Genomic DNA, 25083 nt, shown 5'->3' with positions numbered 1-25083 from the left:
AGCGAATGTTAAGGTAAAGATAGGTCTGCCCAGCAATATTACTTATTTGTCATTGACAGCGCATCCCGAGAAACTGAATACGAATGCGCACGCAGTGATCGATGGATCACCACAATCAATACTGTACACGGTACTTATATGGCGAGTCTAGAGGTAGAAGGATCAATAGTCATCAAGCTAAGATGTTTACTTATTCATAATGAACATGGTATCCCAAATAAATGAATACGAACGCGGGTACTGTTATCAACGGAAAACGAACAACTTACCATACATGGCCATATGAGACCGCTGGAAACGAGGCTTGATACTCAGCAGCAGGGTCAACCCTATTACAATCGCTGTATGTGCGGATAGATCCGCTAAGCCTTGTTCCAATGTGCGGTGTGGACGTGGCGTGAAGCGAAAGCGAGTGCTACGACCACGAAAGAGAAAGAGAACAAGAATGAGAAATAGAGTACAGTGACCATCAAGCAACAAAACCTTCCAGATCTGTTCGAAGGAACAAAGGACGCAGATGCAAGTTCTGAATGATCTGATTAATCCTGATAGCCACTTTGGACCATACACAGATCTATCGCATGCGTGATTTCAAACACACATATTTCTCTCCTACTACCACGTTCAACGGAAGACCACAACTACATAAAGCAGCTGACAATCATATGAGAGAGGACTGCTGCATGCAAACCACCGTCAACTGGATATCTGATATCTTATAACAGTGTCCTGCTTGAATTTTGGCACCAACACGTTCACCAGAACAATACGATCCCCAATATAACCCGGGCTCAGAAAGGGTATTTGGAACAAAAGGTGAACATCCTATACCCATTTTCCCATTTCTGCTAGGATCGGCGTTCATTGTCCTTTATTCATCACCGCCTCGCTCACACCCAGGCCAGAAGTGAAGAACACTTTCTTGTTTTTCTTTTCGGGCAGTATCTATGACGGAACCAGCTTGCAGGGAACGGTGGAGAACTGCATGGGTTCCGTCGCATCGATACTGGATCTCAAGTAGTAGATACGACTAAACCAGGGAAATCACCCCTGTTGGTCATGTCGTATCTACATCAGTCACACTTGTGAAAGTAGGACAAGGGGTAGGAAGGTTCTATTTATTAACAAATGTCTCTCACAAGTCGTATGCGGGCCAGGGGTGATGAGAAGAGTAAAGGGGAGTCGAAGAAAGAATATAGATGGGGGAAAGGTCTTGATAGGGTTCGTGGGGAGCAGATTGTGGTTGAAAGTGTGGAGATACTGGTAAGCGGACGTATGATAACGAGGTGCTCAACGCGTACCAGTGGTACTGTAAGTACAGACCCGAACTATCAGAATCACGGGTATTGCAGGTCATTACGTCAAACTTCGGTAGTAACACATCGAGCTGGACTTCGACGGACGCATTGATTGTATGGGTATACTACTCCTTCAAATGACCTTTCAAACCCTCTTTGCCAACATTCATCGCTCTCTCAATTTCTGCTTCTTCCTCACGTAACCTGCCCTTTCCGTAGGCCAGATCGCGCTCTTGCTTTCTCTTCTCCTCGCGCACACGTCTCTCGCGGTCCGCGAGTGCCTTCTCCCTTCGTTCGCGCTCAGCCCACTTCTTCGCACGCTCGGCCTCTTCTTCAGCGGAGTAGACAACACCCTCAGGCGCAGGTGGCAGAGTGGAGATGTATGTGTTGATAAGACCCTCTCGTGTTGATGGCGGGAGAGAGATATAAGCAAGGTCGCTGAGCACGGCGGAGGGCAGGGTATCAATAGTCGTGGAACGATTGAGCAGCGCGAGAGGTTGAGCTCGAAGAAGTGCCGAAAGGTCGGATTTCAGATCGGATGACCGCATGGCTAGCCGCTTGATGTGGTCGCGATACAGCTTCTCCTTGTCTTTGTCCGGAAGTTTGGTGTCCTTCATCTCAGGCTCTTTCTTGTATTTTCGGCGGAACTCAGGCCAGTACAGCTTCGGTGTTGCGTGTCGGTCAAGGAAGGCCAAGTACGGTATCCGCGGGTCGCGTTTCGCCTGTCGAGCTTTCTCTTCCTTGAGGAACTGAGCTTTGTCGCGCGACCACTCGTTGAAGCATTCTTTTCGCGCAGCCATGTTTGGTAAAGCCTTGTACCGCTCATCGTCGAATAACACACCGTCTTCCAAAATCTTATCCCAGGGCGCGAATGGGCTGACCTTGGTGTCGTCCAGCAGCTCCTTGAAAAGCGCCTTGCAATCTTCTTCAGATAGGGCAGGCTCCTCGTCATCGTACTGTTCGTCGTAACCTTGGTCCATTTCCATCTCCTCCATTTGTGCCAGTTGCCATGCAAGATCGTCATCTTCCTCAGGCGGTTGGCCTCCAGACGGCTCTTCGGTGCGCTGTCGCTTTTGCGCGTGGCCTGACGCTTCGCCCTCATCGTCTGTAACTTCGACTTCTTCGTACTCCTCGTCATTTTCCATGCCTTCCTCACCGTCCACTTCCACAATCTCCACCTCTTCTTCCGCTTCCGCCAGCTCGGCCTCAATCTCGGCCATGGCGTCATCCTCTTCCACATCACTTGGCTCACCCCGTTCCCTGCGTTCCTTCTTCTCTCGCTCCTTCCGGTCGAACTCGATGACTGCTGTCATGACGTTGGGCGGAAACTTCCAGAAACTTTCGTTGGTGTCCTTGTTCCACACGAACCGCCGTCCAAACTTTGTCTTCACCAGTACCCAGGGCGCGCAGTTCGGGATGTCTTGGCGATGCTTTGGCCTATCATTCCGTTCTCTTCTTCGGTCGTTGAAGTTGTTATGCCCGCCGCGCATTCCTCCCCGGTGCCCACCTCGTGATTGTTGATGCGCGCCACCATGCTTTGGGAATTGTTTCGGCGCGCTCGCGAAGATGAAGTCGTTGATTGAGGGTTGAGGCTGAAAGGCGGTTTGCGCTGGTTGGCTGTCGTGGCCGAGATTGTAACTTTGCGGCGCGTTGTAGGAAGCAGGCGCAGCAGGCGGCGTGGGAGTGTGGTATTGTGGAATTTCTGCAACTGGTCGCGTATATGTTGACTTTCCCGTTCCGGCATTGTAGTAGTATGAGTGACCTGTGGAATGTTAGCGGGAGCATATGACGCAAGTCGGAGCTGTCCATAGCTACCTGAAGGCGCCTTGTGCTCGGTCCAGCCTGCAGGGAGTGCTGGCGGCGGTGCAGGCGGTCGCACTGGTATGTCAGACATGATGATGTCGAGCTTCAGTCGGAGATTGAAGCCGTACAACCTTTGCAAGAAGAGTTGGTGATGGGCAAAGTTGGTGTTGCAGCGCGCGATCCAAAAACTGGTCGGCGCCAAGCAACCTGAATCGCCGACGCGCTGCGTATGAGCTTGTGCCTGGAGCTTCCATCAACACCAGCCCACGCCCCGACTTCCCCGCCAATCTCCCATTCTCTCTTGCAGCTGTCTACGCCCCCAGTATAACCCAGACGACCAGAGTAGACCGCAATCATGTCACGGAGATACGATTCCAGGGTACGAAATACAACAAACACGGCCAATACCCCAGCTAATAGTGCTTAGACGACCATCTTCTCCCCAGAGGGTCGCCTATACCAAGTCGAATACGCCCTCGAAGCCATCTCGCACGCAGGAACAGCACTGGGTATCTTGGCACAGGATGGCATCGTTCTCGCTGCAGAGAGAAAGGTTACCAGCAAGTTGCTCGAGCAAGACACATCGGCCGAGAAACTGTACATCTTGAACGAGTGGGTTGGACTTGACACGTATTCCAAACGAAATGGCTGACGCCTTGCAGTAACATGATCTGCGCGGTAGCAGGAATGACCGCTGATGCCAACATTCTCATCAACTACGCCCGCCAAGCCGCCCAAAAGTACCTCCTCACCTACAACGAAGACATTCCCTGCGAGCAACTCGTCCGCCGTTTATGCGATCTCAAGCAAGGTTACACGCAGCACGGAGGTCTCCGACCGTTTGGTGTATCCTTCATCTACGCAGGATGGGACCCACAGCGACAGTTCCAGCTGTACCAGAGTAACCCCAGTGGCAACTACGGCGGCTGGAAGGCAACCAGTGTCGGCGCGAACAACGCTTCTGCACAGAGTTTGCTGAAACAGGACTACAAGGAGGAATGCGATTTGAAAGAGGCTTGCGGACTTGCAGTCAAGGTGCTCAGCAAGACCATGGACTCAACCAAGCTGAGCAGCGAGAAGAGTATGTCCACGACTACGTACAACAAACTAGGCCAGTGCTAACTTCTCGTAGTCGAGTTCGCTACCGTAGGAAAAACCAAGTCAGGCAAGATCTACCATCACTTGTGGAGTGCAGACGAGATCGATGCTCTGCTCAAAGAGCACGGCCTTGCCAAGGCTGAGGATACAGAGATGTCCGAGACATGAGATACACGACCAATGCACGATATGAACAGGCGCAACGGAAACGTCTCTGCATGATACACGAGCCTTGTAGTATACCATATCAGGTGAGAGCTATGTGACATCTCGTAGCTAATCTCACCCTGTCACGACCTGCTTTTGTGTAGACTTCCGAATCTCGCTCTCGTTTCCTTCTGCCACGTGCCAATCATCCAGAGTCATCATGGCAGCTGCCTGTAACAGGACCTGCTGCTGCCTCGATTCTAGCCCAACCCCAACGCCTTCCCCGCGTGCGACGTCCAATCGAGTACCTCAACGATTCTACTAATCTTCCTACCCACCTCCTCCAGCCCCGTCTCAGTCATATTGTGTCACCGCCAGCATTACCAGTGTCGTGAACTTGCATTGCTTACCGATTCATATCTGAGCATTATAACGCAACATGGCCACTCCCAAGCGAAGTCCTAGCTTCAAGTCTTCCGTCAATACTATACGTTCCGCATCTTTCCTACGCCATCTCCTTGACGAAATAAGGTAACAGCAGCTGAATACAATCGGGACAACGACTTCAATGCTGAGTTGACTAGGTCAGATGCTAGTCAAGGAAATGCCGTCACACCTGAGAAAGTCGACACAAGTCTCGGACCCTCCCATGATGGGACCGATACAACACCACGCCAACGACCGTCGCTCCAGCGCCTGCAGATCCCATCATCGAGATTCATCACTCGTCCAGTTGCTAATGAAGAGGGTATTCCACCATTAGAATCACCATTGATGTTCTGCGATTCCGACATCTCCTCCACACACTCTCCCGACGAGCCCCCAACCTCAGGATTGACTGCACCCTCAAGTGACACAACGCCTCCAACCTCAGCTTCGACCTCGTCTCATCCGGATACCATACGTGCGCGTCCCTCAACCCCAGCATGGGACATGGCTTTGGCGCAAAGCGCGACTGAACCTCGACCGCTATCGAAACGAATGCGCATCATGACCATGCCCGAGACGTGTTGTCAAAATATCACTCAAGACGAAAAACAAGACCCCTTGGCAAACCAAAGCTTCTCGGGTAACAGCAGGCGTGTGATACGAAATGTCGCTTTCATTGAGAGAGCACCCGGCCGACCACAAGAGCCCAACTCTTCCTCACAGCAGCTCCCCGAACTATCCTCTTTCCGGCCTGATATCGCCTCGCCAGAAGGACCTGCTCCTAACCCCCCTGCCCGGCCCACGACTCCAGTCAGATACACAACGCGCCGCTTCTCCGCCACTCCTGAACCACCCGAGACGCCAAGCTTCCTCCGGCCACTGCACCTTTTCGACACAAGCAACGAGTGGACGCACGACATCTCCATCTACAAGAACATCCACGGCGAGGAATGGAAAAGAAACTCACTTTGCAGACATTGCTTCCAGCTCCGCGGGGCGTTCAACAGGATCATGACGTACGGTTACGAGGCGTGCGGGCGAGATGAGCGTTTGGATAGCCATTATTGGGAGCCGATGGCTTAGTTTGGTTGACAAAGAGCCCGAGCTCTACTTGGTAATGCACAGTGATATTGGCAGGATACTCATTAGCGAACATGATTATGGTTCTGAAAGTGTCTGCTACGTGAGCATATATCCACCATCCGTTCTGATCACGCTACCGTCCATATTCACGTCTTTCATAATGGCCAAATAAGACTCCGCAACATCCTCTGGCTGCCCAGGTCGACCCGTTGTCATCTTCTCTGCTATTGCATCCATGGCTGCTTTCTTTTCGCTCGCAGACATTGCCCATAGCTCGGTATCTACGGCCCCTGGGCTGACACCATTGACCCTGATAGGCCGAAGATCCAATGCCAGGTTGCGAACCATGCTATGATGGCCGCCAGCGTAAGATCCCACGACACTCCAGTCAGACACAGGTTTTTCTGATGTAGTGCCCGTAGTGATAGTGTACGAAGATGTGTACGAGGGCTTAACATAGCTGGGAAGGAATTTCGCCAGGAGAAGAGGAGCAAAGAAACGGACTTGACCTGCTTGCAAAATGTTTTGCATGGTCTATTCAAATTTAGTTCATCTCGATCGGTCTGAGTTCTTTCATATGGAGTGCAATCTTACCATGTCTTCTAGCTTGATCGTAGGTGCCATATTGCCGGCTGTAAAGACCACATGGTCCAAAAATTGTCCTTCTAGCTTCTCTTTTGTGCTATCCAACATTGCGTTTAGCTCTGTCTCGAGCGTATCTGGGTTCGAGAGATCAACTCGAACACCAAACACCTTGTTTTTAGCGGAAGGATAACTGCGTTGTAGCTTCTTGACTGCCTGGTTGATGCGATCCTCGTTGGAAGAGCATATCGTGACTATCGCGCCATGCTCCAAGGATGCTTCTGCGACGCAGAAACCGATGCCTGAAGACCCGCCGATTACGAGTACTCGCCGGTTCAGGAGCTTGTAAGTGTATTTGGTAGAGTCTGACATTCTGGTAGGGTCTTCTGGGTGCGCGACGAGATCAGTAGCTATGAAGAATATAAGATACTGTGATTTGATACTACATCTTGTTCACGGAGCAGCTCCCTTCGTTATACATGGCGAATAAACATGGAATTGTCGTAGGCGTCGGCGCCAGAACACTCTTTCGCTCCTATACTCGGACCTTCTTGTAGGCATCAACATTTATCAAGCTATCATGCGCTGCTGAATATCCTTGCAACTTGAGTAAGGTTTGGTGAGTTAGAGTGCCGAGTGTATTTAGCACCGCAGGCCCGGAAGTTGACGGAGTTCAGGACCGGGCGATTCAGGAACTCATTGCCGTGTCGGTGCGGGCAACGCCCGATTCAACGACCAACAACACCACATAGCACGATGCGAACTTCACTTCCACACAGCAGAGTGTTCGACAAGAATGATGAATATTGGATTATCTAATCTAAACTTGTCTCTGCCGATTACCCATATGCTGCCACCATGTACACAGCCATGGAGGCGGCGAGCGCGTTCACGATCTCCAGTATTGCACTTGCAATGGGAGACGTGTGGCGCCTGTCGACAATTCTCCTCACCAACTCCCTTGTATGAATTAGAAAGATATTTTTGAGGCTCAGATATTCGGTACTGGAACTGTAAACTCCCAGAAGAGAGTTTGTCCATCTGCCATTATCATCACCGCCTCCGATCGACCCCAGGAGCGAGCTATTTGCGAACTACCTAGAACCACGTTTTCTGTAGAAAGGGCTCTCGAGTATGTAAGCTAATAGCTTTCGCTGGCGAGAATGAGTAGAGGAATCTCAAGAATTACCTGGAGTGCGAGAAAATCTTCTTCTGAAGGGCCTTCCACCTATCCACTCCAAAAGGAAGAAACATCAGGGATAGAGAAAAAGAATGGGATGAAAGGACGCGAAGAATTTATACTCTTCAGTGCGGCTTTTTTGTTGGTACGACCACAGGAAGTGGTGCTAAGCGGGCGAAGGATGTCGGTCGTGTTCGTAATGGGCTGCGTGTGGCGCGACAAAACCAGGTTTTCGCAATTAGAGTTCCGTTCTGTGACCAGTATCCGTTCCTCGCGGATGTTAGGTAAGATCTCCCTGTAATAATAATAAAATCTACGATACGTGTAATTGTTCTATCATTAGGTAGCCTCTACTGCCAACTCCGATCCTTGCACACTTGCCAGGGTACCTAGGTAGATAGGAAGCATGAGGTAATGATAAAGTTCACCGCATCACCAGGACAAGCATTTCTTCGCCATCTGGGCAATTCAACAACATCTCATAGGAACTCAAAGTAGAGGTAAGGGTAATACGGTCAGTCTCGAGTTATAGCATCACGAACAGAAGGAACAAGCACGATGAGAAAGAGGATGCCATTTCGCGCCAGCGCACTAATCTGAACATCGAATAGATGTAGCCTCCAATACAATCTGAAACACCGTCAATGCATCCGATGATACTCTGGGTTTCGTGACTGCGAGGAGGCACTTTGATCTGCCCGCCCCGATGACCACAACTGCTATGGAACAGCAATATGGCGTGTCTTCCTTTTGGAGTGCATAAGAGGAAGGCCCTCCAGAAGAAGAGCCTTCCGCACTCCAGGTACGGGCCTGATAGCCCTCATGAAATAATGTGCAAGGAATAAAAGAAGTAAAAAGCGTGTAGGGTAGCGACTGTGGATTGAATTGATAGAAGAAAGATGATGGAAGAGAAAAGGTGTCTTGGTGGGCGGAAGCGAGGTTTTGTACTGGGCTCTGTGGTTGAGTATCTCTTGCCAGTATCCAGCTGTGACTGCACCGAATTTGTAGGCGATTGCGATTCCTGACAGTATGGTGTGTTCTGGCAGCAAGTATCACTTGCTAAGGAAGAAGGTCTCTACGTATCGCAGCAGGAGCAGCAAGCGAGGCAGGAACGGGTGAGGAGTATGGGAAAGGTCACAGCGTGTTGGTGCACAAGGAGCATCAGGTATGTGTATATTGTCAGGTCATTATTGACCGTTGCTGTCGAAATATCTTTGCATATTGCTACTGATCATTTGACATTCTAAATGGCATGACTGAGCATTAGGACAAGTTGATCCATTCTGTTGTTCAGATATACTACATAGCGCACTGCGTTTCGGTAATGTAGTCTGATATATGAAGATATTCAATCGAACTCAAGATTTGACAAGCTCATCGAGTTGCTAAATCACGAACCATTCACTATCTATAGTCTCCAACACATCGCAATACACTGATTTGGATAAATACAATAGACACGAAGCTAGAAAAGCAGTACCCTCTCTTGAACTCGCTGGCTCTATATGCCCTATGACGTTCTTATGGCAGATACTGAAGCATTTCTCTTCTGTGACAATTTCTAAGTCTACCTAAACATCTTGGTAGCTATGCGCACGCTTTCGAACTAAGGAGATAGTTTTCGAAGACATGTGTTCCGTAACACTATTGCACATGTTGAACCTCACTCCAGCAGCGAACCATTCCTAAGAGCTCTCCAGTCGCAGTAGCATATCCTTGTGCACGCAGCATGAAATTTGAAGACGGTATCGCTGCGAAGATGACTGGAGTGCATCAATCTTATGGTGTAAGCGTCTCTCAAGTTGCATGACAGGTAGTCGCATAGTCAACATTATCGAATCAGAATGGAACGTAGCACACCTATCGTCCATTTTGGGGTCATCGAGTGTGTAACGCCCTCCGCCCGTTATCGCTGTACCCGCCTAATGAAGAAAAACATGCGTCCACTATGTTATTTAAGGCGTGCTGGCGATTTGTTTGCGTACTGGAGAAAACGTCTGGAAGGAGGGCTACTTCATTCCTTTTTCCTCATCGAAGCTTGTTAAACCGCCTAGTGCATTTTCCACGTGGTGCCGTTATTGATGGCGGCGGGCAAGGGCCGAAAGCGTCAAACATCTATAGTTGGAGATGCGAGCTGTCCAACGATATCGGGAACATCCTGAATGTACGATATCGTACAGGGTCAACATACTTTGTACATCGCGGGCAATGTTGTCGAATCAAAATCGAGGCGCCTGGTCTCAAAGCTCGGAGATGGCGTTGGAGCAGGTGCGCCTGGAAGACCTTCGACCACTGGGTGCACAAGTTCACACAATAACTGTTCACAGCACCACGCCAAGGCACCAGCTATCATATAAGAATGTGGGTCGAGGAGCATAGAGCAGAAAGGGTTCTTTATCAGCACGCAGGGCAAAAGCTTTTCCGAGCGGATGGTTTTGCTAAATGCGGCCCGCTAGTCTTCGTGAACGGCAGGTTTTGCGCCGATCGCGGCAATTGAAGGGGAAAGAGACGGAGCGCGCAGTCAAGAAGAAGCCCCGAAGAGAAGATGAGAAACAATGACTGCCTTCCAATAAGGCATGCATGAAGCGTTGCGACCGTTGCTAAATCTCAGCCTCGTTTCCTGCAGGCAGATGTGGCGAAATGTTTATGCCAGAACGGTAACCGATCGTATAGCCGGATGACGCACCTACACACCCCAGAGTCACGAAGCGGCGCCGTTATGGCAGCAAGACGTCACCCCACTTTACCCATATGCCGCTCCAGAGCCTTTGAGCCGATTGCCGCGGCGCGGTCTGGAAGCTTGATCGAAGCGCGATGTCTTTCGCATCTTGTCTCCTCCGTCTAAATCCCTTCCCATGTTGGACATGCACCGCTTCGCCTGACCAGGGTTCGTCATCAAGGGGTTCTACAGGCATCTTAGCGAGTTAAATCCGAGCGGCAACGGCCATTCCCAGGGTGGAACGGGCTCTAAGAGATTGGCGCGTTGTTAGTGAGTGTCATTTGGTACTCATCGAACTTTGCACATCGTTTCATCAATCATAGAACGATGGCGAAATCGGAACCAATGGAGCCAAAGGAAAGAATGAGCCTTGGCTCGGCGCAGGAACAACACGAAGACAGCGCGTCAAGTGACTACGAGAAAAGACGAGAATCTGCTGCCGACATCGACGAAGAGAAAGTGGTTGGACTTGATGGAGCTACGCGATCAACGAAAGAAGGAGATTCTGAAAGAGGCCGCAGCCAAAGTCGACGCTCGCAAGATGGGAGGAGCCTGAAGACGGTCAGATCGCATCACTCACGGGCTGGAGGAGACGGCTACACATGCCTCGATGCTGAAGGCAATACCCAAGGACCGAGCAAATCCAGAACTGGAGCTGTCACGGAGCAGCCGTATCTAGTGACTTGGGACGGTGACGCAGATCCAGAGAACCCGAGAAGCATGGGCAAACTACGGAGATGGCTCATCGTATTGATATGCGCCAGCAGTTCTCTTTGCGTGTACGTCATGATATTGGTTTCTCAGTCATTGCACAAGCACAGACTAATAATTACCAAATGTAGGACATGCACTTCATCACTATACACGTCAACCTATAGTCAGCTGGAGCCAGAGTTTGGGGCCTCCCGCTTAGTGTGTACGCTTGGCTTGTCCATGTTCGTCGCAGGGCTAGGCGCAGGACCGATGATCCTCAGTCCCCTCTCGGAGGTGCGTACAGCTGCCGGGGATTACGGCACTCCAATGTTGCTGTGATTGACTAACCAATCGTAGTTCTATGGTCGAAGACCTATCTATATCTGCTCGTTCACGTTCTTCCTGATCTGGATGATACCATGCGCTGTGGCACAGAACATTCAGACAATGTTGGTCGCGCGCTTTCTAGATGGACTAGCCGGCTCAGCCTTCCTCAGTGTAGCTGGAGGCACTGTCGGTGATATGTTTGGAAAACACGTCAGTTAATACTGTGTTCGCGAGTTTTCTATTTCTGACAACAGCGTAGGAGCTATCTGCGCCTATGATGGTTTACACAGCTAGCCCATTTGTCGGTCCAGAAGTTGGTCCCCTAATAGGAGGCTTCATCGTCGAGAACACTACGTGGAGATGGTAAGTGCTTATTCAAGACCCACCTTTCTCACCCTGCGACACTGCACCTGCAGATCCAGCGGCGTTGCTCAAGTTGGCAGCATCTGCCTAGATGTTCGTATCAAGAATACCTAGATTAGGCCTCGCGGAAGCAACTGGCGGTGTGTTGACATGAAAACAGGTGTTTCTACGTGCTCATCATCTGGTCTGGAGTTCAGGTAAGGTTGTGCTGCACACCATGTGTACCAAAGACTAAAGTTAGCCTTGTAGCTTTGCCTGATCGTTATGTTCGTGCCTGAAACGTACCACCCCGTTCTGCTCCGTCGGAAGGCGATTCGACTACGAGAAGAGACCGGCAACCCAGAGTGGATAGCGCCGATTGAGAAGATGGACCGCTCTATTGCCAAAACCGTGCTGTGGTCATGCATTCGCCCGTTTCAATTACTGTTCTTTGAGCCTATGGTGGGTCTCCGCACTCGATGAGGCCTTGATTGGCGTACTGACGGCTGCATTCTAGTGCTTGAGCCTCTGCATACTGTCCGCTATTCTATTGGGCATTTTGTACCTCTTCTTTGGCGCTTTCCCCCTCGTGTTCCAAAACAATCACGGCTTTAGCATATCGCAGACTGGGCTTGCATTCCTGGGTCTGTTGGTAGGCATGCTAGCGGGTATCTCCACGGACCCTATCTGGAGAAGGATATACGGCAGGCTTGTGCGCCAGCGTGAGGAACAAGGGGGTGAGCCTGGAGGTTCGGAACCTGAATTTCGACTTCCTTCAACTATTCTTGGGGCCTGGGTCGTCCCTGTCGCTCTCTTTGGTAAGCTTCCGCACGGCCTCGAATAGAACAAGCTTCTAATCATGCGTATGCAGGGTTTGGGTGGACAACGTACTCATCAGTAAGTTCAGAGTGCTTTTGGTATGAAAGCTTCTATGCTAACACCCCGGCTTCTGCAGGTTCATTGGATAGGTATGACAACATCCTGCATATCGTAGAATCGCAATAATAACTGACCATGACACCGCAGTTCCAATAATCTTTTCGGCAGTATTTGGTCTCGGGTATGTTTTCTTCTTCTAAGACTCCGAGTATGATCAATGAGAGCAGCTCACTGACTGCATTGCGTGACGTAGTGTCATTTGGGTCTATTCAGGGGTCTTCACATTCTTGGTCGAAGCCGTAAGTACCACGCACCGACATCGGACCAGACTTTTGGGTACAGAGATAGTGACGTCGCCGAACAGTACCCTGTCTACGCTGCATCGGCTCTTGCGGCCAACAGCTTCGCGCGGTCGTACTTTGCTGCGGCATTCCCGTAAGTTAGCATCACCGTTGGGTCAGGCTTAATTGCTAATTAGTGTCATAGACTATTTGGTGTTCAGATGTACAACAGTAAGTCTCGAGGACGATGCGCTTCGATGAAAGAGCGGTCACTGATTTGGAACAGATCTCGGCTACCAGTGGGCAACTACTCTGCTTGCCTTCCTGGCACTTGCAATGGCCCCGTAAGTGACCCAGAACGAGGGTTGTGGGACTCACTAATATGTCTTATTGCAGATTTCCAATCTTGTTCTTTCGATATGGCAAGCGACTCAGGGGAGGCAGTCGATATGCATCAGCATAGTCAACCAGGAAGCGAGGCGAGGGCATGTGGCAGACTTGACTGGAAGCGGACTAATAATAGAGAGTGACACGGCATTTGCATGTCAAAGATTTTCATTGAATCAAGGATTTTGCGCCCACACGTGAGACCACATGAAGCAAGCTGGCCGGGCCTCTGTGCAACGGAACATGAGCGCCACGAGGGCGGCCACGCCAGCTCGAGGGACAACGGATACACGAAAGCCGAAAGCGGCAGCGGATGGTACCGTTGCCGAGGGCGGTGCACCAGCGTGCGAGGAAACGTGGTCGGCAGGCCAGAGACACGGTGAGGGAGACATTGAGGGCACACAAAGCTCGCGAAGCGTAGACGAGCGGGAGGGAGTGATGATAGTTGGTAGTACCAGCGCGCCAATAGGCTGACGAGGAACCATCCATATTTGGCGCCAAGGGCTCGTATCCCACACTGCATGCATGCCCCATAGCCGAGTCTGAGGCACTTTGGGCATGCCGGCTGCTTGCTTTTTGGGTATGCGCTGTGTGGCATGAGGTGTTGAGGTGGGAATTGCGAGTGACTGGGCAGGGTTCTCTGCAGTACAGCACTCAATCTGCAATGATATACAAGACCCACCGCGTATTGGCGACGATCCGGTGGTAGACGAGAGGCGAAGAGGCCTGAAGTGGCTGAAGTGGGCTATTGCGGCTAGTGATGTCCAAATAGTGAAGCAGAAGTGCGTGACTACAGGCTAGCGCGAGGCCAAGCCAGCGGCTTACCGGTCGACAGGGACCGAGGCAGCTGCGTGGGCTGCAACTTCCAGCAAACCTCGAACAGCCAATTGCGGGGAATCGCATCTGCGCGCATCTTGCAGCGAGAGCCCCAATCTACCACACACGACCCGCGCCCGACGCCTCGAGCCCACTCCCAACTGCACACAGCGCTGCAAGTGCCCTGGAAGCTCGTCAAACCTAGCAGCGCCTCCATCGCCTCGACCGCGCGCTCCGTCGCGACTTGCTTCCTGCCTCCCCAGACGATCATCATCACCCATCGCACCTGCCCCAGCGCCGACCGTGACTTCTCAAGCGTCGTACCACCGCGCTGACCTACCGCGTCGCTCCTTCTGTGCTCCAAGCGACGCCCCACCCGTCACTGCCACGCTGCTGCTCTCACCTCCCGTGGGCTTACGATACGAAGCCCGGCACCGCTTGTAGAACCACACCCGACTCCCAGCAGCATGGGCAGCGCGTCGCGGTAGCATCTCGCTATCAAACATGGTTCTGTGTGCTCCTGGAATGCTCCCTCGATTACATGGACCCCGGCCCCGTACCACAATAGCACTGTCCCATACCTGTCCGCCGGATTGAGAGTCCTTCACTATCTCCCTCCCTTGCAGAGCTCGTCATTGGATTTATCAGAGTGCCACGGCAGCGCTCGTTCAAGCAGCCAACACACGCGTGATCGCACCTTAAAACACACAGCTGGAACGCCCCCAGTCGTGCACCCCAGACACATTGGCTGAACCACTTTGCCGGGAACACCCCTAGATCACCACTGACGGCTACACGCAGCACCAAGCGTCAAGGCCCAGCGCCTCAGTTCACAGCAGCGAACGTCCGTGCTCGGCCGAGTGCCTGCGCTGAGTAGAGGGGATATCATGACCACCCCAGACGCCCAAGATGTCTCTCCTTCGCCCGAGTACAGGAGCGACTTGGACGACGACATGGCTGCTGAACAGTCGGCAGACCGCCAATCTGGCAATGGTGACTCCACCCAGAAGCCTACCAACGGAAAGCCCAATGCAAAGGATCCTCTCAGGCCACGGAGGAAAAAGGCGCGGAGGGCATGTTTCGCCTGCCAAAGAGCTCATCTGACGTGTGGTGAGTGCAAATATACGGAATCGACTCAGTAAAAAGACTGACATGTTCTAGGTGATGAAAGACCATGCAATCGCTGCATCAAGCGCGGCCTCCAAGATCACTGCATGGACGGCGTGCGCAAAAAGGCAAAGTATCTACACGACGCGCCAGATGGAGCTCTCATGCCAGGTGTAGGCGGTCACTATCCATACATGAACGGCAACCGCCCAACACCGATCCCGAGCCACGAAACCCAAACAGTCTCCGTCTCTCCACAGAGCAACATGTACAATCAAACCCAACCAGCAGCGTTTTATCCACCCAACTCGATACCAGGGCAACTACCTGTTGCGCAAGATAGCCACGCCTTCAACAATCAGCAGTCGCCAATCTCACCCCCGTTCAACCAATCGCACCACGGGCCAGTGCAAAATGCACCGAGCACTATGCCCCAAGGCCAACAGAGCCAGTTGCAGCAATTCGGACCCTTGTTCGATCCAAGTGACCCAGCATTGTTCAATTTTGATATCTCAAGTCTGAACTTTGGCAACCACTATGGAGCGCTCGAGTTTGGCATGCTTGGTCATATGTCGTCAGGCGCAGTGGACACACCCCACGATAACGGAATGATGAGTAATATGAATGGTGCTGTAAACATGTACAATCAGCAAATGCCCTCCACTTATGCGGACCAGAACAATGCCGCAACCGCAATGGCATACAACCCCAACGGGCTTCCAGCGGGCGAGTGGCAAGACTCGCATTCGCGGCAAGGCAGTATGCATGTGCACACGCCAAACACTTCAGCCGGGCATGACCACCACAGTCTTCGGAACGACAGTCTTAGTGGTCCACATGCATTCGTCATTGGCCAAGGACCGGGTTCTACAGCAAGCCCAGCTTCCACGGATGCATCCACATTCGAGGGCGACAACCCATTGGCAACTGCAGCTTTCTTCGCCAACACCAATCGACCTCACGCGCAACACTCTCCAGCCGTCAACCGATCGCAGCGCGAACAGAGACCATCAACGACAGCAATTCAACCGATGAACTCAAATGGTATCCGCAAACGTCAACGAGATACCAAGGCCATCTACCAAGGAGTTACCAAGCCATATGACTACGTCAAGGGCTACCACAGGCTCTACCAGCTGATTGACAAGAACTATTCAAGACCGTGGGTTGCCAAAGCCCAACAGTATCTGCAGAACTACCGACCTGTGCTGTTGCAAGTGAGAGAAGAGTTGAATAGGGACGACTTGATCCATCAAGAAATGGGACTGCAGCGCCAAGTCATGACATTGCAGGATCACTTCGCAGAGGTCGGTACACCATTTTTAATATGTCGGCGATCTGGCGAGATTGTCGGCATTAACAAGGAGTTTACCATTCTCACCGGCTGGAAAGACTCAGTTCTGCTCGGCCACGAGCCAAACCTCAACGTCAACACTGGGACAAATCGTGAAACAAGTGAAAGCGATACTGGCTCAACTCAAAACACAACACCCAATCTTACCGCGCAAGACTCTGAGACGGCCACACCCAGCGTCAACATCATTGAGCTTATGGATCCCAAGTCCGCACTGGAGTTCTTGCAGCACTTCTCCGAACTCTGTTACCAGGACCCTCATGGCTATGCCTCTCAGCGTGTCAACATGCTGAGATACCAAACCAAAGCCGACATAGACCGCATCCAAGAAATGAAGAATGCGAATGCTGGCTCTGACGTCAAGGCTGACCCACTCGTCAAGGTCGAAGGCGAGAGCGCTATGCAAAGGCTTGGGGCGAAGAATGGTATGGTCGATTGTATGATCTGGTGGCATATCAAGCGCGATATGTTTGATATGCCTGTGCTTGTTTGCATGAGTGTAAGTTGAACCCTAATGTTCTGTATATGAGAAGCTGCTAATTAGGATCCAGGTTATGCCTGTGCTTGACAAGGGTCTGCAATAATCGAAGGGCGATTGGGCTGGACGTTGCATCACCTACATAGCCTCACAAGAGGTAGATTTCTTCGAGATCGTCTCACTTGACGAATAGTCGCATGAATATGAACGACGCCATCTTCACAGCTGATGTGCGATCACGTCATAGCGGCAGTATAAAAAGTGCTTTTATGTTCATGGGGTTGTTTTCATGACCGGCGCATACGCATGGATGGATACCTAGGTCGTCTCACGAGACATGCGCATCTTGGAAAGGTATAATTTGGGAAATTGCTGTTGTTTGGTTTGGGTGTTAAACGGTGCACATCGAGGGCGTGATCGGAGTAGACAAGCTGCCAACATAGGCGCGATACCAATGCTTTCATGGCTAGAATATCGGCATAATAACAATGTTCCTTCATACACGGTTATCGCTATGCATGTCGTGGGATCGTCGGTCGTCTATAAACATGATCGCTTCCTCTAACCCTCGTCACTCTAATTCATCATGTGCGAAATTCCCACCCCATCTTTCTGCCCAGCTTGATTCCAATTGATCTTGGTATCCTCACCACCCTTCAACCACTCATCCTTCTTCCAAGCTTCGTACCCCTCTCTTGCTAAACTCCTTTGTGCAACCCTAATATCCTCTCTGATATCCTCCACCAACGCGTCCTTACTCACGTAATCGTACTCTGGCCGTATGAAGCCCAGTATCATCAAACTGAGGTTCGCGCCATAGAAGTCTTGTTTGAAGTTATGTAAGATGTGAATCTCAATACTACGTTGTGTGTTCTTGTAGTACGGGTTGTAGCCGATTGACAGTACAGTCGGGTAGATGGTTGATGGTGTGGGGGTCTCGGACGAGTATTCGAGATCTAAGACAGCGTGCGAGGAGGATTTGCTAGGGACAGAGGTATCGTCCTTGGCGCTTGGTACGCTGGAAGAGGTTGTGGAGGATTCGATGGAGGATGTGTCGAGTGTGCACCAGCCATAGTAGATGCCGGACTCTAGCTCGTCGTGGCCGCCTATGCTTAGGCCGGAGAGGGGAATGTTGGCGGTCGGTATGCCTAGCTGCTATTGTCAGCTTTGGGATACGGTCAAGACGACTAATTGGTTTGTACCTCTTTACTTCCTCGCCCGAAGCCCTTGACTACTGGCCCTCGGAGCTTTATTGGGAAAGGTGGCTGTGGTGTATCGGCACCGGCGATGGGGTCGCGAGGACCGTCTGGACGACCCATTTTGTCTGACTAGTCTGTAGTACTCCTGGAAGGTAATCCGGGATATGGAGAGAAGAGGAAGGCGGTTATCACGAGAAAGGGTCGTATTGAGCGTGGTACTTCGAGCACTTTCTGGTCGGGATGATAGAGGTCCGATCGGAACCTTGGTGGGGCTTACAGATGCCAGGCGTCACCGTTGGCTTAGTCATCAGGGTCCAGGTACGTCCCTTGCATCGTCACTCCCGATTTGGACGTTTACATGTGAATCGCCACGATTCAGTCAGTGAGGGTGAGACATGGCATCTAGACTTCGGTACTCTCTACTTGCATATCGCGCCGTTCCGGAGCCTTGTGTCAATTGTTCACTATCGTCCACACGCACCATGGCTTCTGCTTCGACCAGTCAACGTAAATCACGCCTGTTTGATGAACAGCCCGCGTTCATCTATGGTACCGCCTGGAAGAAAAGCCAAACGAAGAGATTAATAAAAGAAGCACTTGTCCATGGGTTTCGTCGCGTCGACACAGCTGCACAGCCTCGGCATTACCAAGAACCTTTAGTTGGGGATGCGCTTCGTGAGGCGTTCGAGGAAGGTCTGGTGAAGCGAGAGGAGATATATGTATGAACTTCCCCCCTTTCTCTCAAGATGTGTGGTGTTTATTTTCAACAGCTACAGACGAAATACACCACTCCCGCTGGCCAAGATCTGAGCAATATGCCCTACGACCCTGAAGCGCCATTAGACGTTCAGATACGCACATCTGTCGCATCCTCACTCAAGAATTTGCGATATGGGCAGAAATCGGAAGACGACTCATACATTGACTGCTTACTTCTTCATTCGCCACTACCCACCAGTGAGCAAACACTGCAGGCTTGGCGGTTACTGGAGACTTATGTGCCGCACAAGATTCGTTCCCTCGGTATCTCGAATGTCACTCTTCCCATCCTCCGAGATCTGTGGCTACGTGCCAAGGTCAAGCCAGCAGTGGTGCAGAATCGCTTCCACCCTGACACGTACCACGATGTAGAGTTGCGTGAATACTGCCGATTGAGTGGCATCATGTATCAGTCATTCTGGACTTTGACCGGTAATCCCGTTCTTCTCAAGTCAAAACCAGTTGCCGCTTTGGCCAAAGCGACGAATGTTGAACTGCCCATTGCGCTCTATGCTCTCGTCATGGATCAAGGAATTGTGGTGCTGAATGGGTCGACTTCGACTGAACATATGCAGGCGGATTTGGAGGGTATTCGAAAGGTGCGCGAGTGGGCAGAGTCGAACCAGAAGAAGTTCGAGTACATCAGGGACGACTTCTCTTATTTAGTCGCATGGTGAATCATGGTATCCGACATGAGAGAGTACTTCCTTCTACTACAACAAAGCGTATTAGAGCTATATAGACATACATAGAGAACCTAGAAGCCTACAATACTATTAATTCCTATAGTCTCTCTCGTTAGGAGCCAATGTAAGCTGCAAAGTAGAATCTACTATCTCTACCTGTTCGACGTTTCTCTTGCATAGGGTGATGGGAACATTTAGATGATCAAAATCATATTCGTCACTCATTACCGCCCCATGTCACCGCCTTCACACCAGTACCACGCGCGTTCTATCAACCAACAGGACCGTTCATCCCGACTAGGAACTCTTACAAGTTGCTAGTAACAAAAGAGGTGAGCGCACCAACCCTGGCGTACACACCAGGCTGACCAGGCAGAGCACAGCCGTTACCCCAAGATACAATGCCAATAAGTTGCTTGCTGGAGCTGATGATGGGACCTCCGCTGTCACCCTGGCAAGAGTCCTTGCCACCTTCGGGGACACCAGCGCAGAACATGCGGTCAGTAATAGCAGAAACTGAGTAGTTGTTGCGGCAAGTGGCGCGGGAGACGATTGGTACCGAAACCTTACGGAGAGTGGTAGAGCTGCTGCCACCATCGGTTGTGTCACCCCTGAAGAAAAATTAGCACAATGTACAATCTTCGCTTGATTAGATTTACTTACCAGCCGAGCACTGTCGCAGTGGAGCCAGCGGCAGGGTCAGAGCCTGAGGCTGCGAGGGTTGCGTATCCAATAGTGGAGCTCGTTGCAACAGGAGTCGAGAGCTTCAGAATTGCGATATCGTTGTCCGAAGTGTTGTCATTGTAGCTGGGGTGAAGGCGAATTGAAGTGACAGTGGAGACAGTTCCACCAGAGCCACGGTTCTAGAGATTGTAAGTACGGGCCTAATTACATCTTACGTGAAGAGGGAATAGTACTTACAAGAGATCCAGCACGAATGCTGAATGAAGCGGTCATACGATCATAGAAGCAGTGAGCCGCACTGACGACCGTGTTGGCGTTGAGAAGAGTACCACCACACAGGTGCCCCAATCCAGCAAGTTGAACGCTGACCATTGGAAGGAAATCGCCCTGGGAAGCGGCTACGCCACCAACAATGTCTGAAGTGTCTGTAGAGCTCTCATCCCAGTTGAATTCGGGCAGTTCCTGTTCCTGGGGAATAGCCGCGCCATAGACGAGGGCCGGGACCGCAAGAGCGGCAAGGATGGACTTGGCGTGCATGTTGGGGACCGTGCAAAGCGACTGGAGTAAAGGTCGTTGAGATGAAGACAGAAGCGACTGACTGACTTCTCCAGGCTGGCACGTCTTCCACCTTTATACAACAGAGAGAAGACATGTAATCTCCTTCGCTGTGACTTGCACGAACACGAACCTTCGTATTCGGTCGCACTATGAGGTGCCAGTAGAGACCCCAAGACATTGTCTGCTGGGGGTAACTAAAGTCCTTCCAGATATGGAATTGACAAGAAATAGAACGGGGTTGGCAAAATTCGACAACCTAGCTTGGCGGAGCTTGTAGAGCCAAGACAATATGGGAAACCCAAGATGTACCTTGACACCGTGTTCGGGCAATACCGTCACGTACTGTGTAAGTCGTGTAATCGCCGATTGGTGGGACATAGTAGTCGAAAAGAAAATATAGCAATTAGCTTGTCTTGGTACAGTGTAGGAATCCAGCCAGTCGCATTAATGAGGCCGTTATCGGAAGATTCACCTGGATCTGATGGACTGCACGAATCTCTCTACCTTGATACTTTTGTTGAGATGTAAGAGTTGATGATTGAATCAACGGAGGAAGCTGACTATATAGTACGTACGCTAAGGGTTGTGGCAAGCACTAATAACAACATGACATGGCTCTTTCTGTTGATTTTGCGTGGGTTATTGCAGAGTTGCAGGAACCTTGGTTTCAAGGAAAAGAGAAAGCTACTATTGATTTGGTGGCGCGTTGACGCACTGTGTACTGGTGAAGACAAATCGCACATAACATAGTGCCATCGACAATTCACCTCCGAGACGTTCCTGGGCGAAACAGGCGTATAGATTGTGAGCACGTCATTTAGCTTAACGAGAGAGCAATGCCTGAAGTGCCGTGAGCAATGCATAGGGGATATCGGAGAAGTCCCCTTTGATGTTTGAGGGTGTGACGATTAGCGACCCCGAACAGGCAAGAGCCAAGCGTGGGAGGATATCCTTGGCATGAGCTTTGTGGGGTGTACTAACACATCTCAGGCTTAGTCCTACATGATGTGAAACCAGCTGCCAAAGTTGGCATATCGCGATATCTACTTGCACGGAATCGGAATCATATCCGGCCACACTACCGGCGAACACGAGCTGGCATTCATGCAACTGGCATATAGGTCAGTGAGTATGACCGAGATATCATTAAATTTTTAGGTACCTAGGTGTAAAGCGTCAACATCGGCCCATCACCGCTCATTGCTGCGACACGCTCGCACTATCACATCGCTCCTGCTCTCCCAAGTCTTCTGGATGCCAGTCGCAAACGCAGCTCCAGGTAGAATTCTACTCCTGTGTTTCTCAGGACTCATCGCACTGTGGCTCCTTGGATTCTTCCAGGCAAACATCATGGATTCTATCCCATCGACTTTCACTATCGAGATCGGTGGCAAACCAGTTGCAAACGTCGAAAAAGACGCTGAGGATGGTTCTCAAGCAAAGTTGGGAGCTGTGCCAGCTATCTTCAGCCTTAAGAATAGCCGATTGCAATCTGGAGATTGGATCATGGGACGCAACCAAGTAGAGAACCGCAGCTATTTGCCAAAACGGGTGTCCTGGTATAAAGCAAATGCAGAGAATGAGAAGCTGGTACAGCTCGTGACAGCTAAGAAGGAGGGCGAGTCGTACCAGTTGATCTTCAAAAGTATGTCTTCACGACCAATTTGTGCTTGTATAGAGATGTCCATCGTGGTTGCTAACGTTGCGCATAGATGCAAAGTTGATGGTAGATGATGAGGGCATGGTTCTGGCCGATCTACTTGGAGGTGAGTGATTGCGCTAGTCATGCTGTTGAAGCTGCTGCTCACGACGAAGCAGAGTCGCAATCTGAAGTGAAAGTCATTCTGCAAGACGGTTGACAGGTTCCATATCTCTTGTTCTGCGAAGCGACTATAGATGGACGGGGATGTCTATGAACGGTCTCAAGAGTTTAGTGCACAAGGCGGACGCATGCTCTATTTCACGTACAACATTCACCGAACCCGACTCGTCACACATGTGCATCAAACATGACGAGGGGAGGCTTGCCCTCTAAAGTCCTAGCCTTTCGAATACATGTGAAAGGAACGTTCTCACTTATCATAAAGCGCGAAGAGTCCTTGAGGCGCTTGGGCAACAGCCAACAGCGCATGTCCGGAGATGTCGTTGTGGTATCAACAACGGAAGCAATAGACGGGTCATCAAGACACATTACCAGTACGTTGGCGAACTGCGAATACAGTGCCGGGGAAGAGTACCTCAGTAGTCGCTCAGATCTCAAAGGCATTCTAGAATAACCTTGAAAACTGCGACAGCATTGCGGTATATTTCTGTAGGTTTACGGTCCTTCCCTAGTAAGATACACGTAGAAGTAAGCATGCATAGATAGGGTTCATAAAGTATACATAGTCTAGAAATACTCGCTAAGTGGTACTGAATTTCCATACGCTCCGAGGGCGGATACAGTCCGCACTCTACAAGAGAAGCTAGAATCGGACCTTTCCGCTGCTTCTCTCCCTCAGCGATACGACGCTCCAGATCGACACGCATCATCATCACCGCACTGTTCTGTCGCTCGGACGTGCCGATTCATTCGTAAGATGCCTTGATCTCCCCCATGTCCCTCTCGATAGCCAGTTTCCCCCCTTCGAGACATTCCTTCTTCAACTCCCACCAGTCAGAACGAAACATGGTTAGAAGACACTTATAAGGACTATCGGTGCCGCACACTCGGTTTTCCAATGTTCGCAGCCGCGATGCCACAGACTCCCGGGCCTCGTTCCCGATTCCGCCTCTGCTTGAAGGGCAGCCATGTAATGCTCCCCCATGGCATCAGGGAAGTAGTAGTCGTTCAAGTCTCCGGTGAAGCGCCCTCTAAATGACCTGATCGTTGCTATGAGATATAATTGCTTCTTGAACATGTTGTTGAGCTGAGGTCTCCTGTGCTGGAGGTTGGCAGTGAAAATCTCGTTGCCAAGATATTTTGTCGCTTCATCCAGCTCTCTCAAAAAATCGTCCACGTTTTCTGCCAAGTTGGAAGCTAGAATGTTCATGGCAGTTGTGACGCTTTTCCATAGCTCTTCGAATAATGGGTTCATCGTCTTCCGTATGGGACACAAGAGTTCCTTGTTCCAGCTAGGCTTTGGATCCGTGCTCCGGCGAGATTTTAGCTTTTCCTTGACGTGGTGGTTGCCCTGCTTGTTCAGGAAGCATCGTACAGATTGGTAACGCAGATTTTGCCATTCATAGAAGCAACCGCGAGCTTCCCTTCTCCAGGATGGGATCGCGCCTTGTATTGCAGCCTCAATCGGACGTATCTCCTTTTCCTCGATTGTGTCAAACATAGCCTGGAGTAGCGCCATGAACACCTCTTCGTATTTGTGAAAGTCGAATCTGGGTCTTGCTCGCGCCACAATAGATGTGGTGATACCAAGGAGTTTGATAGAGGCGAATAGCTCGGGCAGCGTTTCTTTATGAAGGCGTATGAGATCGTCCTTAACCCGTTCGTTTGCTATATCAGCGAGGTCTTCGACTAGATTTGGAATTTGTGTCGGCTCGACAGATAGTGGAAGATCATGGATTGTGAATCGGCAGTAACCTTGGAAATGCCTCATATAGTCGTGTTCGCAAGTCGTTCTGACGATGAGGTTGTCGAACATTCCTGCGTATCGGGATTTCAGCAGATCTTCGATGCGTCGGCTGCGCTCTCCAGCCCGAATCTCTCTCTCTTCAAGATCGATATACGCGATCTCGCAAGCACAGCGTACTCTCTCCTTGAATTGCATCGGTCTATAGTTATCATACTCCCTCTCAACGTCTTCCCTGCCTTTGCCGAGCCAGTTAAGATTTGCTGTCTCGTGTTCATTGAAAGATGTGTTCATAAGATCCACACGATCGAGACCGGTGTCTCCTTTGCTCAGGACAACGATGATACGTTGATCAGGCCTATCCTCACGGCAATCTTTGAGAAACCTTTTCAGGAACTTACTGTCACCAGCCCGAGTAATTTCCTCAACGACTATGACCGCTTTACAATCTTGGAGATATCTCTTGGCTTTTGTTTCACGGTCCTTATTGATGTCCTCCAGTCCGGGACAATCGCCGATTGAGCAACGAACTCGGAATTCACCAGAGATCTCGATCATTGATACCAATAAAGTGGGGTTGAAGCCAAGCTCGGTGTTTACCGTCATGGTTTCGTCGTTCGCAAATGGT

The 25083-nt window shown here is 50.8% G+C and overlaps 11 protein-coding genes across 11 annotated transcripts; 6 read left to right on the top strand and 5 right to left on the bottom strand.

Annotated features, from left to right (window-relative positions):
• Positions 1-1423: 1423 nt before the first annotated feature.
• Positions 1424-3192, bottom strand: GT037_008354 (ff domain containing protein; the record flags this gene model as incomplete). Its single annotated transcript, XM_038933401.1, has 2 exons — positions 1424-3060; positions 3114-3192. 2 exons carry the CDS (start codon positions 3190-3192, stop codon positions 1424-1426), a joined length of 1716 nt encoding a protein of 571 aa, XP_038784066.1.
• Positions 3193-3456: 264 nt separating this feature from the next.
• On the top strand, positions 3457-4367 carry GT037_008353 (proteasome subunit alpha type-4; the record flags this gene model as incomplete). The annotated part of the gene is made up of 4 exons (XM_038933400.1): positions 3457-3480; positions 3529-3713; positions 3764-4182; positions 4234-4367. The coding sequence occupies 4 exons, from the start codon at positions 3457-3459 to the stop codon at positions 4365-4367; spliced, it is 762 nt and encodes a 253-aa protein (XP_038784065.1).
• Positions 4368-4785: 418 nt separating this feature from the next.
• On the top strand, positions 4786-5858 carry GT037_008352 (uncharacterized protein; the record flags this gene model as incomplete). The annotated part of the gene is made up of 2 exons (XM_038933399.1): positions 4786-4877; positions 4931-5858. 2 exons carry the CDS (start codon positions 4786-4788, stop codon positions 5856-5858), a joined length of 1020 nt encoding a protein of 339 aa, XP_038784064.1.
• Positions 5859-5954: 96 nt separating this feature from the next.
• GT037_008351 (uncharacterized protein) lies at positions 5955-6812 on the bottom strand (the record flags this gene model as incomplete). The annotated part of the gene is made up of 2 exons (XM_038933398.1): positions 5955-6392; positions 6453-6812. The coding sequence occupies 2 exons, from the start codon at positions 6810-6812 to the stop codon at positions 5955-5957; spliced, it is 798 nt and encodes a 265-aa protein (XP_038784063.1).
• Positions 6813-10666: 3854 nt separating this feature from the next.
• Positions 10667-13324, top strand: GT037_008350 (mfs general substrate transporter; the record flags this gene model as incomplete). The annotated part of the gene is made up of 13 exons (XM_038933397.1): positions 10667-11118; positions 11182-11326; positions 11390-11569; positions 11619-11722; positions 11883-11919; positions 11972-12163; positions 12219-12519; positions 12573-12669; positions 12728-12761; positions 12834-13015; positions 13067-13092; positions 13148-13205; positions 13258-13324. 13 exons carry the CDS (start codon positions 10667-10669, stop codon positions 13322-13324), a joined length of 1875 nt encoding a protein of 624 aa, XP_038784062.1.
• A 1627-nt stretch (positions 13325-14951) lies between these two features.
• GT037_008349 (transcription activator of gluconeogenesis) lies at positions 14952-17109 on the top strand (the record flags this gene model as incomplete). Its single annotated transcript, XM_038933396.1, has 3 exons — positions 14952-15174; positions 15226-17024; positions 17077-17109. 3 exons carry the CDS (start codon positions 14952-14954, stop codon positions 17107-17109), a joined length of 2055 nt encoding a protein of 684 aa, XP_038784061.1.
• A 470-nt stretch (positions 17110-17579) lies between these two features.
• Positions 17580-18322, bottom strand: GT037_008348 (riboflavin kinase; the record flags this gene model as incomplete). The annotated part of the gene is made up of 2 exons (XM_038933395.1): positions 17580-18158; positions 18206-18322. The coding sequence occupies 2 exons, from the start codon at positions 18320-18322 to the stop codon at positions 17580-17582; spliced, it is 696 nt and encodes a 231-aa protein (XP_038784060.1).
• A 362-nt stretch (positions 18323-18684) lies between these two features.
• Positions 18685-19638, top strand: GT037_008347 (uncharacterized protein; the record flags this gene model as incomplete). Its single annotated transcript, XM_038933394.1, has 2 exons — positions 18685-18921; positions 18973-19638. The coding sequence occupies 2 exons, from the start codon at positions 18685-18687 to the stop codon at positions 19636-19638; spliced, it is 903 nt and encodes a 300-aa protein (XP_038784059.1).
• Positions 19639-19954: 316 nt separating this feature from the next.
• GT037_008346 (trypsin-domain-containing protein) lies at positions 19955-20868 on the bottom strand (the record flags this gene model as incomplete). Its single annotated transcript, XM_038933393.1, has 3 exons — positions 19955-20258; positions 20311-20510; positions 20569-20868. The coding sequence occupies 3 exons, from the start codon at positions 20866-20868 to the stop codon at positions 19955-19957; spliced, it is 804 nt and encodes a 267-aa protein (XP_038784058.1).
• Positions 20869-22143: 1275 nt separating this feature from the next.
• Positions 22144-22748, top strand: GT037_008345 (uncharacterized protein; the record flags this gene model as incomplete). Its single annotated transcript, XM_038933392.1, has 3 exons — positions 22144-22534; positions 22602-22655; positions 22708-22748. 3 exons carry the CDS (start codon positions 22144-22146, stop codon positions 22746-22748), a joined length of 486 nt encoding a protein of 161 aa, XP_038784057.1.
• An 813-nt stretch (positions 22749-23561) lies between these two features.
• GT037_008344 (uncharacterized protein) lies at positions 23562-25061 on the bottom strand (the record flags this gene model as incomplete). The annotated part of the gene is made up of 1 exon (XM_038933391.1): positions 23562-25061. The coding sequence occupies one exon, from the start codon at positions 25059-25061 to the stop codon at positions 23562-23564; it is 1500 nt and encodes a 499-aa protein (XP_038784056.1).
• Between the last annotated feature and the right edge of the window lie 22 nt (positions 25062-25083).

This window comes from Alternaria burnsii (genome assembly GCF_013036055.1).
Source record: "Alternaria burnsii strain CBS107.38 chromosome Unknown 753, whole genome shotgun sequence".
In the NCBI taxonomy this organism is placed as follows: Eukaryota; Fungi; Ascomycota; class Dothideomycetes; order Pleosporales; family Pleosporaceae; genus Alternaria; species Alternaria burnsii.
This window is presented reverse-complemented; position numbering and strand designations above follow the sequence as displayed.